At 39.9% G+C, this 19088-nt stretch overlaps 1 protein-coding gene and 1 long non-coding RNA gene across 2 annotated transcripts in view; one reads left to right on the top strand and one right to left on the bottom strand.

The window, feature by feature from the left end:
• LOC121739977 (phospholipase A1) overlaps window positions 1-17046 on the bottom strand; it is a 58102-nt gene extending 41056 nt beyond the window's left edge. Inside the window, exons 1-5 of the mRNA XM_042132645.1 lie at window positions 17011-17046; window positions 10758-10872; window positions 9663-9808; window positions 8491-8584; window positions 7932-8083 (exon numbers count right to left, since the gene is read on the bottom strand). Of these exons, the coding sequence (XP_041988579.1) occupies window positions 7932-8083; window positions 8491-8584; window positions 9663-9808; window positions 10758-10849 (484 nt within the window). The 5' untranslated portion in view covers window positions 10850-10872; window positions 17011-17046. The remainder of the gene's footprint in view (window positions 1-7931; window positions 8084-8490; window positions 8585-9662; window positions 9809-10757; window positions 10873-17010) is intronic.
• Window positions 11369-12522, top strand: LOC121739979. Its single transcript, XR_006037514.1, has 2 exons — window positions 11369-11578; window positions 11691-12522. It is a non-coding gene; the product is annotated as an uncharacterized LOC121739979 (long non-coding RNA).
• Window positions 17047-19088: the final 2042 nt, after the last annotated feature.

Here is a 19088-nt window from a genome sequence, read left to right on the forward strand (position 1 = left end):
AAATCTTATAGCTTTAAACGAGCAATTCTTGTATACAGGGTGTAACAAAAACAAGTGATAATACTTTAGGGTGTGTATGTGTACCTTATAGAGAGTTCACTGTGAAAGTAGCAGCGCTGAAAGACCAAAAATTTTTTTCACTTTTGTATGGGCAAGCGCCCGAACGTCACGAGTTTCCCCATACAAAAGTGAAAAAAAAATTTGGTCTTTCAGCGCTGCTATTTTCACAGTGAACTCTCTATAAGGAACACATACACACCCTTAAGTATTATCACTTATTTTTGTTACATCCTGTAAGTATATATATAGTTGGAATCTCGGAATCGGCTCCAACGATTTTCATGAAATTTAGTATATAGCGGGTTTCGGGGACGATAAATCGATCTAGCTAGGAATCATTTTTAGAAAATGTCATTTTATTCGTGTTTCATCGAATACCGAGCAAAGCTCGGTCAAATGATCGGTCGGTCGGTATTACTAACGTTGTTTACAACATAAACACGTGCTCGCATTATGGGAGAAAGTGTTTTGCATGATATTGTTATTATCAGCTATCTACTTTACTAGTTATTATAGCAATACCTACTGTATTTTCTTCTTAGGTAAGTACAACCTAATATAAAGTAATCTAATATTAGGTATATAATAACCCTCCCGGCAGTCGGGTAAAAACAAGTCGGGCTTTTCTTTCTGACGCTACAACTCCACTCCCCACCCTAATGGCTGGTTTACACGTATTAAGTAGATAAATAGTAACTGTTGGCGACTGGCTGGACAGACCATTCTGTTTTTAAATATTGTATTTTTTACTTTTCTATGTCACATTTTTTCCTTTTGACGTTTTTACTGTTTTTGTGATTTAGTCTATCTTGGAACATTACAGTTGTCGCTTCACTTGGTGTTATCATTTGGTAGTTACAGTTTTCCTCATCTTCGTATCATACAGTCCATCTCTCCCGTCGTTATCATTTGGTCCTTCTTCGCTGTAATTTAGAACCATTATTTTGTCTTCATCGTAGTTTTAAAATCGTCTTAGTTCTAGTTCATTGTCGCCTTAGCGTAGTACTATCATTAATGCGTTGTAGTATCACCTTATTTCACTTTATTCGTAGTATCCTTCTCTTCACCGTAGCTTATTTTCGTCATTTACTTCACTTTACATTTTAATCTTTCGTTTGCGCATTTTTTTAGAACTTCATCATGTTGACGCGTTCTAAGAGTTCTAGAAAATCCATCGCAGAAGCGGCAACTGCCGAAGCCGAGCAAACCCAGTGCAGTGATCGTTCGCTTCACGACGTTCGCCTGGTTTCGAACACTGGTTCCGAGATTGACCCGGCATCGTTGGCTGGGAGAGTCTTACAGCCCACAGACACAGCGCCTTCCGGCGCGTCGCCAGGGCCCGAGGCAGACGACCATCCCAGCCGGCGCCGAACAGGGGAGGCTTTCTTTCAAAGCACTAACGCGAGTTCTTGCAGTGGTCGAACCGGAAACGAGCGCACGCAGTCTTCGCGCTCTTCAGCAGCCGTAAGGGCAGAAAGGTTGGCCCTGGAGGCGGAGTGCACGCGGCAGCAACTGAAGTGGCAGCGCGAGCTCTCACAACGCGACGCCGAGCGCGAGCGCGAACTCGCGCGCCTAGGGGCCGAACGCGAGCGCGAACTCGCGCGCCTGGAGGCCGAGGTCGAGCAAGCGGAGCTTCGTGCGAAGCTTGCCGCATCGGAGCTAAAAGATAAGTCTCGTTGTAGTTCTTACTCTAGTTTACGACGTACCGCGTCATGGGTACGCGGGCAAAACATGGCAATTGCAGGTGACAGGCCAGGTAGAACCCCAGCTGTGACTTTGGGAAACACCCAAGGTCCACCCGTACAGCTGGCGGATCTGACCTTCGAGGCCTTGTCACCACGTGCTACCGCCAACCCTTGCCCACCCACACAAATGACGGGTACTAACGGAGGACTACCGAGAGCTGATTCATCGTCTGAACCGATCGCTCGACTCGCCCAAGCCATCAATGCTCTCGCCGACCGCCCTAAAAGACCCGAACTGGTCCCCTTTGCTGGTGAATTAAGCCAATGGCTTGCCTTTAAATCCAGTTACGATAGAAGTAACGCAAATTTTTCCGCAGCGGAAAACATTTCGCGGCTGCAAAACGCGATTCGCGGACCCGCCTACCACTCCGTGGCGTCCTTGCTGTGGACGTCTCTTGACCCTCAGGAGATTATCGACGCCCTGCAGCAGACATACGCCCGGCCGGAAATTCTGGTGGCCCGAGAAATCTCGGACATACGAGGCAGTCCTAAGATAAGTACCCCTGAACATTTAAATGCACTTGCGAACAAACTGCGAAACTTAATTAGTACAATCAAAATTTTAAATCAAAATGACTACTTGTACTCGCCCGAGCTTTTCCGCTCTATTCTATTAAAACTAAACGAGCATACGAGGTCTCGATTTACCGACTTTGCCGCCGCTTGTATGCCTTCGTCTCAAAATATGACAAAATTAGAGACGTTGTCAAAATTTCTTTTAGCGGAGGCGGACAAACAACTTAAGTATAACTTTGTATCCGATATTGTTAACGTGACGCCCAGGCCGCCTGTTTATACTATGCACAAAACCTTTCCCAAACGAGTTGAGTCGGTACACGCAACAACGTCCGGCAACTCCGTACCCACTTGTAGTTTTTGCAAGAAAGGACAACACCTCATAAGAGCGTGTCAACCATTCCTTTCTCTATCGGTAAGCGACAGGTGGCAGTGGGTAAAAGACTCAAAAGCGTGTTATCGATGTCTTAAAACTTACCCACACTCGTGGAATAACTGCCGCGGAACTAAACGCTGCGGGGTCGACGGATGTCTCAGACGACACCACGCACTACTTCATGGCCAAACTGACATTACATTACGCGCACCGGCCGACGTGCAGGTAACCAATACCAGTACCGACGTTCAAAGTGCCGTCACAAGCGCCACCATACGTAACAGTAGCGAAACAGAAGCACCGCTACAGATATCTAATACTGACCTCCCACAATTTCCAGAAACTCCGCAGCCCGTCAACTTCCCGCGCGGCCTTCTTAAAATCATTGCGGTCACTATTGAGGGCCCCGACGGCGAGTATGAGACGACGGCACTACTGGACGAGGGCAGTACCGCGACGCTCATCGACAGCGAAGTAGCGACTCGTATCGGTGCTGTTCCCATCCGACAGGAGCGGGTCAGGTTAGAGGGGGTTGGCGATATGTCGAAGGTCGTGGACGTAAGTTATGTCAACTTCTACATCCGTGGTCGCAATAAAACCGAACGACACCTTGTCGAAAACGCAAGGGCCATTAAACCCCTTAATTTACGGGTGCGTAACGATAAAGTGAGCGTGGTAAATTACGACCACTTGGCGGCTTTGTCCACCGACCTGACGACAAGCAGCGACCCCCCTTCCATACTTATCGGTGCCCCTGACTGGCATTTGACAGTCAGCCGTGAGGTGCGTTGTGGACGGAAAAATGAACCTGTCGCCTCGAGAACCCTCTTAGGGTGGGTACTCCACGGTGCCTCGTCTAACTCTTCCAAGCCAATGCAATTCGTGAACCAGCTCAACGTTCACCAGCACTGTGACGAGTTGGACGCCTTGATTAAAAGTCAATACGATATTGACTCTTTAGGCATTACAAAAAGCCTACCTCGCCAGAGCGTCGACGATGCACGCGCCGTCAGTATCATTGACGAGTCGGCTCGACGACTGGCGGATGGCAGGTTTGAAGTTGCTTTACCCTGGAAGGAGCACTTACCAAACGTTGTACCCGATAGTTACCCACAAGCGTTGTCCCGCCTTAAGGCTCTTGAAAGGCAAATGTCAAAGGACCCAAAGTTTGAAGTAGCGTTTAGAAAATTTATTACGGATATTCTATCTAAAGGATATGCCGAGGAATGCGAACCTAGTACCTACCACGGAAGCGACCAGCATCGTAGTCGCGTCCGCTGGTACCTACCTATATTTGGTGTCTTCCATCCGCAGAAAAAGAAGTTGAGAGCCGTTCACGATGCTGCCGCTACGACACGAGGTGTCAGTTTGAACAGCATGTTGTTACAGGGCCCGGACCTCCTGCGATCTTTGATAGATATACTATTCAGGTTTAGAGAAGGGCCCGTAGCTTTAAATGCGGATATAAAGGAGATGTTTCCCCAGATTAAAATAAGTCCTAAAGATAGGGACGCTCAGCGCTTTCTTTGGCGGTCAAACGGAGTGGTACGCGAGTATCGTATGTCGTCGATGATCTTTGGCGCCGTTTGTAGCCCTTTTATAGCGCTCCACCTTAAAGATAAAAACGCTAAAGAATTTCAATCGACTCACCCAGAAGCCTGCAGCGCCATCTTAAACGATCACTACATGGACGACTACCTATCTAGCCATTTTAACATCGCTGACGCAGCACGAATAGCTTCGGAGGTAGTCATGGTTCACAAAAATTGCCAATTCGAAATGCGATCCTGGATCTCCAACGTGTCAGACGCATTATCTAAAATTCCAAAAGAACTCCGAAGCGATTGTGATGACGTCTACTTACCCTCTAACAAGGAAGTAGGCGTTCTTGGCGTCAAATGGAATCCCGCCCGAGACACTCTCACCTTTCGGGCGACCACTGAAACGACTGACGAAGCCGTTACCAAACGAATTGTTCTCTCAAATGTGATGAAGCTGTACGACCCTTTAGGTCTTCTCATGCCCATCACAATTTGGGGACGCATTCTTATACAAAAATTATGGCGCGAAGGCGTCGGTTGGGATACGCTACTGCCAAGTAAGTACGTAGAAGAATATAAAGCATGGTGTAAACTCCTAAGGGAAGCCTCCTCTATAGAGGTGCCACGATGCTACCTTCTCAACCTGGAGCGGAGTGACATTCAACTTCATGTCATTTCGGACGGTGGAGAACAAGCATACGCCTGTGTCGCCTTCTGGCGCGTGATGTACACAGATGGCACCGTGTCTGTAGCCCTAATCGGTAGTAAAGCGCGAGTGGCGCCACTGAAGCCGTTATCGATACCCCGATTAGAGCTACAAGCAGCGCTAATTGCATCACGTTTCTCGCAAACAATTAAAAGTGCCCACCGTCTAAAACCGTCGCGGACAATATTTTGGACGGATTCCACTACAGTTTTGAAGTGGATTAGGAGCGACGCGCGTAATTTTAAGCCCTTCGTAGCGCATAGGTTGGGAGAGATAGCGGAACTCTCCAACCCGTCTGATTGGAGATGGCTCCCTACCTCTCTCAACGTGGCTGACAATGCCACGAAGCCTAAAGTTTTGAAACTCGAGGCTAACCATAGATGGTTTTCTGGCCCGCCTTTCCTTTTGCAGACTGAGGACTTTTGGCCAAAGGAAACGCAAGCCAATACCGCGAACCTTTCAGATTCCGAATTAAAGCCAGAAATCGTTGGTCTTCTTACCGAAGAACCTTTTTCAAAATTCCCAGTGCCCGATCCGAGACGTTTTAGTAGTTGGCTGCGCCTTCTGCGATCCACTGCACGCGTTTATCAATTTGCTAGATTGTTTATGTCCAAAATAACTCGTTCGGCTGATCTTAATTCTTCAATTTTCATGTCCATAGGTCCAGGGAGCACCACGTCCCTTCAACTTCTAGAGTCCGACCTCGCCTGGGCGGAGAAGACATTATTGAGACACTCGCAATGGGATTGCTTCGCCGAAGAAATCACACACCTGCGGGCCTCGCAGCCCCTCCCCAAAGCCAGCCGAATAGCGTTTCTCTGTGCGTTCCTGGACAAAGATAACCTCCTGCGGGCGGACACCCGCATCAAATTGGCATTAACGGCTACCGAAGACGTAAAAGCCCCAATAATATTGGACGGTCGGAGCCACATCGTGCGATTATTAATAATGGAACTCCACGTAAAGATGGGACACGGGTTTGACGAAACTGTTCTCAACGAGCTTCGACAAAGATACCGAATTATTAACGCTAGAAAAACCATTAAAAGCGTCTCGAGCTCTTGCGCTGGGTGTCGAAGATTTAAGGGTCGCCCGGTCCTACCACCAACTGGAGACCTGCCCCTGGAGAGGCTGAACCACCACACAAGACCATTCACGTTCACTGGCCTAGACTATTTTGGTCCGTTCGCCGTAGCTGTGGGCCGTCGTCAAGAAAAAAGGTACGTCGCCCTTTTCACATGCCTAGTTACGAGGGCTATACACCTGGAAGTGGTTACAACGTTATCTGCCGACGCCGCAATAACGAGCCTAAGGCGGTTCATCGCTCGAAGAGGATCGCCCAAGCAAATCCTCTCTGACAACGGAACGAATTTTGTCGGTGCAAGCAAAGAAATGAGAAAACTCCACGGTGGCCCCGTTATTGACTTCGCTACGAATGGAAGAATACGATGGCGCTTCATCCCCCCGGCCGCGCCTTTTATGGGGGGGGCCTGGGAACGGTTAGTGCGCACCGTGAAGAACGCGCTCAAGACAACTCTCAAAAACAGGTCCCTCCCCAAAGAGGACACATTCAGAACATTGCTCTTAGAGGCTGAGGCAATCGTCAACTCCCGGCCACTGACGTACGTCCCCACGGCGACCGACGCTCCAGAAGCGATAACACCATTCCACTTTCTAATAGGCACGTCATCGGTGGTTCCTTGGACTAACGACCTGACAGATGGGGAGTTTTCACAACGCCAGGAGTGGCGGAAGGCACTTCGGCTGGCGGACCACTTCTGGGCTCGATGGCTGCGGGAGTACCTGCCAACGCTGAGAGAGAAACTGAAGGAGTCCCAACCATATCAAGACATAAAGGAGGGGGACGTGGTGCTGATCGTGGACCCTACCCTTCCGCGCGGCTTGTGGCCGCTAGCTAGGGTCTTGAGGACGTACCCCGGTCAGGACGGTCGAGTCCGCGTAGCGGACCTCCTCACAAAGGGAGGTACGCTGCGCCGACCGGCTAGAAAATTAATTGTACTGGAGGCCCAGCCAGTTGCCACCGAGTTTTAGTGTCCCACTGGGGGGGGGTATGTTGGCGACTGGCTGGACAGACCATTCTGTTTTTAAATATTGTATTTTTTACTTTTCTATGTCACATTTTTTCCTTTTGACGTTTTTACTGTTTTTGTGATTTAGTCTATCTTGGAACATTACAGTTGTCGCTTCACTTGGTGTTATCATTTGGTAGTTACAGTTTTCCTCATCTTCGTATCATACAGTCCATCTCTCCCGTCGTTATCAGTAACTAAATTCTAATTATTGTCATCTAGTTTAGTACCTACTTACTAAATTTTAACTTGCTACTTGCTACTAAATTTTGTGTTTACATGCAATTAATAACTTAAAATTAAGTTACTTACTTAGTTAACTACTTATCAACTTAACACGTGTAAGCCAGCCATAAGTGATACCTATTATTTTAATTAACTATTAATACTTATATCGTGCTTTTAAAATAGATTTTTATGCCTTTAAAGACATTTTTTAGGTTTTGGCGCACCACTAATTCCCACCACTGTAAGGAAATCAATCAGAACATAATAAGGAGTGGAAAGAATTCAGCTTTTAAAGCCAGTTATGTGAAAACTTCCTCTACGTCAGGGCCTTTTCCTTAGAACCTTAGAACACCCCTTAGGGGGGCGAGCCGCGCATTTGCCCAGAGCCGCAAAAAAATGAGGGGCGGCATAATTGATTACTCCTATCTTCCAACGCAACCATTAGCCATCTGACCAAACTTTGAGAATTTTACCTTGCAACTTACTTCAGGTGAGTAGAAATATTTGAGTAGTTTACATTATATTTCCCCCATCATCCCTCAACCTTAAACTAACATAATAATATGGCTTTCTGCATGTAAAGGGCGGCGAAAATTATCTTTGCCCAAAGCGGCTAAATAGCTAGACCGGGCCCTGCCCTACGTAAGGCATTGTAAGTTTGTAACTCACCAACAATTTTGTACTGCTTCTCGGTTAGATGCTTAGACATCATACCGCAGACGTGGGCGCCCAGGGAATGGCCCACGCAAGTTATACCCTTGGCCTTAGCTCCGTACTGGGTCAGGTACGAATAGAGTTGGGCAGTGCACTGGGCTGCTAGTCTGGAAAAAAGGTAGTCTTGTAGATAGTTAGATAAAACTCAACAAAACAAACAACAAACCCCAGAATCTTGATTGGCGTCAATTCCCTAACTTTTACTTACTCGTACTAATTTTTTACCTTTTTCATACGATCAAAAAATGTTAGTGTCTGTTGCAAAAGCTTTTAAAATGTCCAATTTAATATTCAAATTGGTTATCTCTTTCTTACTGAGCAGCTTCAGTTTTATGCTAATTGCTAAGGTACATAATATTATAACCGATAACGTAATATAAGAGATATTTTGGGAATCATAAGAAGAGAAACCAAGAACCGTAAACGATGAGTCGGAAACGGTCGGTTCGTACTAGTATAATTCCGTAGCATTAGCGTTGAATCAAAGACTAAATTCTCGCAAACAATCGCTTACCTCATATTAGAGAGTGCGGACAGGTAGCATGGGAAGCGGCTGAGAGGCGACCAGTCTACCATGAACACGTTGTAATCCTTCCGAGACAGGTAGGCTGTAATCATAACAGAAATTGTGATGTCGTACGCCTATTTCATTTGCTAGCATTATACAAACCAGATATCTTAGAATTATGGTAAAAATATTTGAAAGAGATGGTGATAAGGAAAAGGTGTAGCCTCATCTTATCCGTTTCATTTACGATAGAAGCTATCGATCGCAAATGAGTACACATGAACCCTAAGTCACCTTTATCGGAATAAGTTTTACGTTCGTCCCTACCAGGGTAAAGTTTTATAATTTTTGAGAAGCTCCAATAACACGTAGGTAAATACGGGGATTGTTATTCTATGCCTTTTAAACTCAACAAGAGTCAATAGCTTACATACCACATACCACGGCATCACAGAATTCCGATGTGTGAATAAATAAAAGGCAAATGTGCACTTTTTATTTATCGACTTTGTGGATTGCAGTAATCTCTTACTATCAGGCGATATATCTGCTCGCATCTATCATTAAAAAATATATAATGATACTCCCCACACCGGTTTCGGTGACGGTGGCCGGTTTCATTGAAACCAGACCAGGTACGCAGGAGTAATTTTATAGTGCTCAAGTGTGTGCGCAGTACACAAGAGCACTCTCTATTCCTTTACTCTCATAACCCAGTGGGACGGAAGACCGACACGACTGGCGAGAGATCAGGCGCAGGACCGACTTTTTACATGCCCATCCGACGCATGGATCATCTTAGTGGTCTAGTGGTTATAGAGCGCGGCTCTTGACTCGGAGGTCGTGGGTTCGATTCCCGCGTTGGAAACATGTTATTTCCAAGTTTGGTTAGGACAATGAAGGCTGATCACCTGATTGTCTGACAAGTAAGATGATCCATGCGTCGAATGGGCATGTAAAAAGTCGGTCCTGCGCCTGATCTCTCACCGGTCGTGTCGGTCTTCCGTCCCACTGGGTTATGAGAGTAAAGGAATAGAGAGTGCTCTTGTGTACTGCGCACACACTTGGGCACTATAAAATTACTCCTGCGTAGCTGGCCTGGTTTCATTGAAACCGGCCACCGTCACCGTAATCGGTGTGGGAGCTATTAAAAAATATATATTACCTCTACAACTTACCATCTCTAAGGAATGTCATAGGAGTTTTGGAGTGGGTTCCATTGAAGCCGTGGACGATAAACACATTCTTCCTCGAAGCCTTCCATCCTCGGTAGGGTAGTTTCCTGATTGTGCGCATGTCTATCCATTGGTTTATTGGAAATTCTCTGGAATTGAGGTACCTTTATTAATTTATTTTTCTCTATAAAATATGTTTAGTGTCGTAACAGTAGTAACAATTTTATTTAAAAATCGTCAACACATAATATCTCTTGGTCAGATCAAAGACATTTTGTTTGTTTCAAACAAAACGTGTAAGGCATTTTAAAGAAGTGAAAATGTATGTTTATATTTTAACGGTCTTATGAATTAAAGATATTTTTATGGCAACTTTGAACTACTTCCAAAGCCTACACGTTCGAAATTGTTATTTTACTCATCCTACTAATATTATAAAGGCGAAAGTTTGTATGTGTGGATGTATGTATGGATATTTGTTACTCTTTCGCGCAAAAACTACTGAGTGGATTTTAATGAACTAGGTACAGCTTATAAATCAGAATACCACATGGCTACAATTTTTACCGACTTTCAAAATGGAGGAGGTATTATTTTCGTTTTTTAATGTTCTTTTGATTGATTACTCCGCTGTTTGGGAACCGATTTTCAAAATTTTTCTTTTGGTATAGGTTATCATCCCAATTTGGTATTATATTTAAAAAAGTGGTGGCCTGATGAAGGGATCCATAAGTAATCGAGAGAACTCCTCAAAATTTATACGGAAACATATTATGGTGACTTCAGTTTTGTGAGAAGTATTCTGAGCATATGCTACCTACAAGTAGAATTTTGCATCAACGTATATCATGGTCCCGAAACGGAAAGTACATCTATGTAAATCACATTCATCATCATCACTACCTTTACACCATGCATCATCACAATTCACAGCTCACAGTATGATCCGATTATTGATATCAATTAAACCGCGGGTAACACCGCGGGACACAGCTTATATCATATAAAAATATGTACAGAGTGTTCCAAAAAGTATTTTTTGTTTATTATTCATTTAATAGAATTACTATAATATAATAGTGGGTATATTTTACTTACGGGGTGTACAAAAAGAAGTTAATTTCGGAACTAGGACACTGGTTGTCCCTTTTCATAATACAATGGAGGTAGCGGAAATCCAACATGGACATAACATTTGCATCTGCTTCATATCCTGTAAAAAAATCGCTTAGATCAGAATTAGGTAATGCTGCTCTACGCATAATATCTTATAATCTAATTTATTTATTAAATACTATTAAAATTAACAAATAGAAACGCAATTGTTACATAAATATCTTCTTATAGCAAATTAGTAATAGTCGAAAAATATGCCGCTGTTTATTATTTTTGGATTATTTTATATAATAATAATAATAATAATAATAATAATCATTTATTTGCCAGAGTGAAATGTACAGTTAGATGGTCTTCATAATAAAATACATAATCATAACACTCAACTAAACTAATAGTATGCAAATGTCATATTTTATAAAGTTTAGTCTAAAAGGTGAAGGAAAGAAGTAGAAGTACTTAATACTAAATGTCACATGTCATTAATGGAGAACTGTCAGAAATAAGTACCAACGAAAAAATCTTTTACTTCATAAAAACAATTATTTAAAAGCCATTCATTTAATTTTCTTTTAAAAGGAATGAAACTTAATTTTTCTAAATCTTTTGGCAAGTTATTATAGATTTTAATAGCCATAGAATAAGGACTTTTAAGAAACGTTGTGCTGCTACATTTGGGCATGATTAATTTATTAGGATAACGTTGTGATCTTTTTGCAACATTGTTATCCTTGTTTTGTACAAAGTATTTTGGATGTTTTTTAACAAAGATGCACATGTCTCTAATGTACATACAAGGCAGCGTAAGTAATTTCAATTTTTGGAATAAGGGTTTGCAACTTTCAAGCGGCCCTACACCACAAATTGCTCTAACACATTTTTTTTGCAATTTAAAAACTGAATCAAATTCAACAGAGTTGCCCCACATTATAAGACCGTAAGATAAGATGGATGACACATATCCGTGATATGCACATAGAGCTGCCGATATTGATACAGTCTTTGCTAAGCGTCGCAGTGCATACACGAACTTGTCAAGCTTGCTACAAATATAGTCAACATGTGCTTTCCAGTTGGAGTGCTGGTCAAACATAAGTCCTAAAAATTTTAATGATTCCACTTCCTCTACAATAATGTTGTCATAAGTGATTTTCTTGGGTATCTGCATTGCATTATAATATTTAAATTGCATTATTTTCGTTTTATTAAGATTAACTTGTAAGTCATTTTTGATCAACCATGATATTATATCATTGAGTGCATTTCTTAATTCTTGTTCGTAAAATAATATGTTTTGGCATTTGACCAAGATTGTAGTGTCATCAGCAAACAGAATTTTTAGATGTTTAGTTGCAGTTGTGACGTCATTTATGTATACCAGAAAAAGAAATGGACCAATCATACTTCCTTGTGGAACTCCTATGTCTAAATATGCATACCTAGATTTATAAGTTTTTTTAAAATTACCAACAATTTTTGTAATTACTGTACACACCTTCCGATTACTTAAATAGGATTTTATCCAGTCATATGCCTTGCCCCTGATTCCATATTTTTCTAGTTTAGCCAGTAGAATGTCATGATTAACTAAGTCAAAAGCCTTGGTCATGTCTAAAAATATCCCTGTGATAGGTATTTTGTTATTTAAACTTTCATGTATTATTTTGCTCAAATAAAAACAGGCTTCTGTAGTAGAGCTATTGTCTCGGAAACCAAACTGTTCATTAGCTAGCAGATTTTCTGAATTGAAGAATTTTTTAATACGTTTTAGCATGACTTTTTCAAAGATCTTTGCTAAAATCGGAATTAAAGTTATTGGGCGGTAATTATTTATTTCAGTTTTATCATCTTTTTTGAACAGAGGCCTAATAATTGAAATTTTTAGTCGACTAGGAAAGACACCTTGTTCTAGTGATTGATTTATAATTTTGGTAAGTGGATAGCATAATTGTACAGCACACTTCTTAATAATATCTGTCCGTATCTCGTCATAACCCACAGAATTGGTATTCTTTAAAGATAATATTATGTTATAGACTTCACGAGGATCTGTAGGGTGTAAGAAAATTGTGTTTTTATTCGTGTTGATCGGACAAGTATTTTTTTCGTTTGTACTTTTCCCTTTCTTTGGTCTTATATTTCCTATATTAGTAAAATAGTCATTAAATATTTTGCAGATGTCATTAGGTTCAGTATACACATTCATATCTTTCTTAATATACGCAATGTCATTATCTTCATTATTATTTCCTAAGTTTTCATTTATTATCTTCCATCCTGCTCTGCACTTGTTTTTTTGATTATTTATATATTTAGTGTTTTGTATTTGCTTTGATTTGTATATACATTTTTTTAGTAGATCATTATATTTTATTAAACGCTGTTTTGTATTGTAATTATTTATTTTTGAGATTCTACATTTTAAATACATTTTTCTTTTTACCAAACATGATTTTTTTATACCTTTAGTTAGCCATAATGTTCGTTGTCTATTCTTGTTATTACGTACTTTTATCAGTGGAAAACATAATTTATAAAAAAGGACTATTTGATCATGAAATGTATTGAATGTAACTTCCACATTTTCTTCTTCCCTTAACTCTGAAAATGACAAGGCTGAAATATATAGAGATAGACTTACTTCACTAACTGTTGAACCTCAACTTATAATCTCGGCTTATACAGTATACTAAGTATAGTATGTATCTTATTTAGATCATATCATTCAAAGGTCAATGGAGGCTTAACATTTTAGCCACATAATATCTCGTAATAGCTATAAACTATAAAGTAAAAGTGTAAAGTGACTTTCACCCCCTCGTATTCTCAGACAGGTTTGTAGACAGGAAGAATATTACTACAATATTCAAGACGTATTTCCTGGTAATTCTTCCCTATAATTGCTACTACGACTATTGAATAAATCTAATAATAAGTAACAAAATTCTAGTGTCGCGGCGTGTGTTATCTCTTCAGAAACGGCTCGACGGGATGAGTTCAAGTTGTTAGAGAATCGGCCAACATCTATTTTTTTTTATTTAAAAAGAGAACTATCCTGAATCATTTTATACGTGGGAGAGCCATGCTTCGGCACGAATGGGCTGGCTCGACCGGAGAAATATCACGTTCTCACAGAAAATCGGCGTGAAACAGCGCTTGCGCTGTGTTTCGCCGAGTGAGTGAGTTTACCGGAGGCCCAATCCCCTACCCTGGTCCCTTCCCTACCCTCCCCTATTCCCTTCCCCTCCCCTCCCATCCCTACCCTCCCCTATTACCCTATTCCCTCTTAAAAGGCCGGCAACGCACCTGCAGCTCTTCTGATACTGCGAGTGTCCTTGGGCGACGGAAGTTGCTTTCCATCAGGTGACCCGTTTGCTCCCTTATTTCATAAAAAAAAACATGCATAGCTTGAAGTTGGTATCGAGATGCTGAGATTATGAGGGTAATGTACTTACAACATCAGACATGACAACTCCTCTCGGCAGTCGGCTATGGCAGAATAGCAATTGCCGGATCAGTCATCACTCATCAGTCATTCACCAAACAAAGTTATTGCGTATTCGATAAGAGGTATAGTATAATACTTTTGAGTATTTAAGAACAAGATTAAAAACACGCTGTAGATTACAGTTTTCACTTTCGTTTAATCGATGGGAAACGCATTTTCCCTTTTACAATGGATGTCTTAATGGTTCATAGTTTGTTTTGTAACATAAACAAATATTTTGCGGTTTAACGCTTCCGTGATCTTCTGTAGGGTTGCTTAGAACATTGGGTCGTCGAAAACATTGTCTGTTCTTTTTTTTTTTATACACGTTTAGAGTTATTTTACCCTTAACCCAGAATATGAAGTAGTTAGTATTCATAACCTTTTAATCGTTATAGGACTTTATGTAAGTATATTACATTTTTTACCGACTTCCAAAAAGGAGGAGGATATACGTTCGGCTGTATGTATTTTTTTTGTATGTTCAACGATAACTCAGCCATTTGTGATCCGATTTTCAAATTTTTTTTTGTGTTGTATAGGGTTTAACTCGAATTTGGTACCATGTTCACAAAAGTGGTGATCTGATGATGGGATCCTAGAGGAATCGAGGGGACTCCTTGAAATTTGTATGGAAACATATAGTCATTTCAATTTTTTCTGAAGCATTCGAGGTAAATGCTACCAAAAAGTAAGATTTCGCACCAGAACTTTTGAATCCTTATAGATACAGGTTCGGGGATTTCGGCGTTGTTTAAACAACTGAAAGCATAAGCCAACACATCAATTTATTTGATCATCATCATCATCAAAATCATAATCATGCCAAGGGGCATCTCATTATGACCCAATTATTGATGCTTTTCGTGATATTTTGCATCGAAGCAGATGTTTTTGATGATCATTTCGCTATTTGTGGACCGATTTTCAAAATTCTTATGTTGTTGTATAGGGTATAATCTTGATTTTGTATAATAATTACGAAAGTGGTGAGCTGATGATGGGATCTATGAGCAATCGAGGAAAAGTCTTGAAATTTATCAAAAGACTCATAGTGGTTAAAATGTTGTTTCTAGTAACTTAAACATATGTTACGAATAAGAGAAAGTTCATACGAAGGTGTCTCTTGGTCCAAAGGCACTGAACAGAACTCCTGGACCTTTAAAGATAAAACTTTTTAAATTGCAGCATCGCTTAGATAACTGCAAGCATTTACCACAATTTCGCTTACAGTAACATAATGTGAATAGTTAACATTCGTAGTGGTTATTTACGCATAAAGCCTCATCTTGTAGATAACTAAAAAGAGTGAAATTATTATTTTTAACAAAAAATTAAAACCGACTTCCAAGGTAAAAACAATAATAATATGAACTAAAAAGTGTTAAATAACTCTTACTCTATAATAGTGCCTTTTTCAGAATTCGTCTAAATCTCAACTATTTCTGTACATACTACAGTCTTCATTACTTTGAAGTCGGTACCAGTCCCAAAAGCTTCAGATATTCTGACATTGACTGAACTCACGATAAAATTAGCTGGTACCGACTTCAAATAATGAAGACTGTAGTATGTACAGAAATAGTTGAAATTTAGACGAATTCTGAAAAAGGCACTATTATAGAGTAAGAATTATTTAACACTTTTTAATTATTAATATTATTATTGTTTTTACCTTGGAAGTCGGTTTTAATTTTTTGTTCAAATTAATATTTTTTTTGTAAATTTAAGTAAGTAGGTAAGTTTGAAGGTAGATAACTTTTGAAAAAGGTTTTAGAGATTAATTAATGGCTTTCAATTAGTTACAGAATAATTCGCAAAATACGTTTGATGATAGTGATGATGTAGATTGTAGAGTATATTTAGCTTGATCACAACTAGGTATTTGATATTTTCACAAATCACAGCGCTCTTTTGAGAGATTAATTTTGGAGAACGATATACAGGAGTTTCATAATTTGCTTGATCTTAAAGATACGAGTCGTAACGGATTTTGCGATCATTTTTGAAGAAATTTACGCTTGTTTTTTACCTTTTAAATTAAAATAGCTGTCATTCAGATTCTCGTACTTAATTTAATGTGTTTTATGGCTAGACTGTTATTAACTATGTAGGTAAGTTGCTAACTGGTAAGTCATCAGGAACATATATCATAACTTTATATTATAAATACTAGATGTTGCCCAAAACTTAGTTTTAACTTTACCGGGTCTTATGGTACATAATATTGACTTGCGCACCCAAAGATATTAAAATATTATGATGATTACAATTGAAGAGATTGACAGATAATGTATGTAGTATGTATGTATGTATGTCAGAACATGTTATGGGGTTTATATCACTCTGAGTGCGGCAGTTATCTAAGTAGATGAAGAGTTAACAGATAGAAAGACAGACACGTACTTTGCCATATAAAAATAATTATATTTATTACTAGATGACTCATGACGCCCGCAAGATATATTATGTATTTAAGGATCATCTGCTAGACTGTAGATTACTATTACATAGTACAGATAATATCTATTAAGTATCTGTTGGTGTCTGTGTACGTTATAATATTATCTTTCTGTCGCATCGTAGCTCCTAAACGGATGAACCGATTTCGATTAAAATTTTTATTGATTGTTCAAAGAGTGACTCGTGTCTTCTTAACTGGTATTCGTCACCAGTTTAGAAGTGCTTGAAATTTTCAGGGATAACTAAGCTTTTTAAATATGACAAAACATATTTAAGGGTTCTTACCAACGTTGACGTACAACAGGGTGAAGAAAACTAACGTTTTTATAACACACATGATTCGCTTTGGATCTATCTCATAAAACTAAAATCACACCACTTTCACCATCACAGAAAAATTGCACATTATTTTAAAAATATAATACTACCGACCGCCGTGTGATCCAAGCATAACGGACTTGATTCAACTGGCTCGAGAAAGGCTCGGTTTTCACATTCGTATCAAACGAGTATTAGCCTTAAGTCGAATATCCATTAAAAATACGAAAAAGTTTACTCATTATTTCGGTATTGTCAATGGCTGGTTTCGGAGGTTTTTAGGAAAGAGTTAATCTATTAGTGCTTTTGATTGGCTAGCGTCAAAATATTAGCCAATCAAAAACGCTATTGCAAAAATAAACTCCAGTTATAATAAAAAACCTTCAATATCTAGGAATAAAATTGCTTTTGCAGCTTTAAACAGTACTGTGTTAATAGCTACAATTAAACTATAGACAGATGAGAAATTAATTTCGCCATGAATTTTCGAAACCTGTTTATATAAAATATAGATATATATATATAGATATAGATTCACTTTCGTTGGGCTGAGCATTCTCTATGTAGAGTTCTGCAGAGTAAAGGATGTGTATTATTTTTACATTTATTTTTAATCGTGGTATTACCTATTGCATACCAGAAAAAAGTTTCATTTAAGTATCAATATAATTATAAAAAAACTCTAAAGCCTCTGCATATATGGTAGTTGTTTGAGAACCAAACTTGACAACGAACGGTACCCTAAAAGGAAAGTAAGCAAAATTACACCGCGGTCGATCAATGTGCGACTTTCAAAATATGTAAATTAAACCATTGAGTAACTTTTTCTATTTAATTCGTCAGTGGATAAGAGCCATAAATAATAATAGGTGTCCCTCAAGGTAGACTTTAGGTAAGTACCTAAATAATATTTCCAAAATATAGAGTTTGAAAAAACATCATGTCTACACAGCATGTAACAAAACTAAGGGTCAATTTATACTAGCGCAGAGTCGAAGCGTATCGAAGCGAATTATTCTGAGAATTTAAAAAGGCGCGCGCATCCGCGCGCACTTTCGCGAATTCGCTTGACCACCGCTTTTTGGTGCGCGCGCATTCTCACGCTTCCAAGCGCACACAAGAGAATCTACGCGTCGTCACTGTACTACACTCTGGCGAATCCGCGCGCATTCGTTCGACTTGTTGCGAATTTGACGCTTCGACGCGCTTCGCTGCGCTTCGACTCTGCGCTATTATAAATTGACCCTCACCTAAGTGATAATACTTTAGGTTGTGTATGAGCCCCCTATATAGAATTGGCTGTAAAAGTAGCGGCGCTGAAAGAGTTAATTTTTTTTGTTACTTTTGTATGGAAAAATTCATGAGGCTGGAGCGCTTACTCATGTACAAAAAAATTTGCTCAGTCAGAGCTGCTTCTTTCACAGTGAACTCTATAAGGGACACATACACACCCTAAAGTGTTATTTTGCTATACTTTGTTTTGTTACACCTTGTTTTGTTCTTAAAACAAAACTACTTATTAGAAGAAGACCGTGGTAACTTCAATTGGTTGGAGATGGTACTTGCATAATAAATAATAATCAATCCATATTAAATAGATATTAAACTTACTATACCAGTAATTATACTAAACTCTTAACGCTTTAGCCATTGAACCAATTTCGATATGTGTGAACGAAACCGCGGGTAACATTATTATTGATTATGGGACTCAGGGAAAACTTCATACTATTATCACTTACTGTTTATCAAGTATTTTAATGTTTACATGCAGTAGGTGATAATCTTATTAGAACACTAGCTGTTGCCCGCGACTTCATCCGCGTTAGGAAAATGTGATAACAAAGATAATGAAAAAGAATAAATTTTCCCTTTTTAAAACCCAAATAGTAAAAATAAGAATTTATTACAAAGACTTTGAAGATTGTCTGTCTGTCTGTCTCCAGACTGTATCTCAAGAACCGCGCTAGCTAGATAGTTGGCATAATTAATCGTTTTTCTATTGCCGTTATAGCAACAAATACTATAGACAAAATACTTAAAGA

The sequence above is a fragment of the Aricia agestis genome, chromosome 2, assembly GCF_905147365.1.
Source record: "Aricia agestis chromosome 2, ilAriAges1.1, whole genome shotgun sequence".
Taxonomy (NCBI): domain Eukaryota; kingdom Metazoa; phylum Arthropoda; class Insecta; order Lepidoptera; family Lycaenidae; genus Aricia; species Aricia agestis.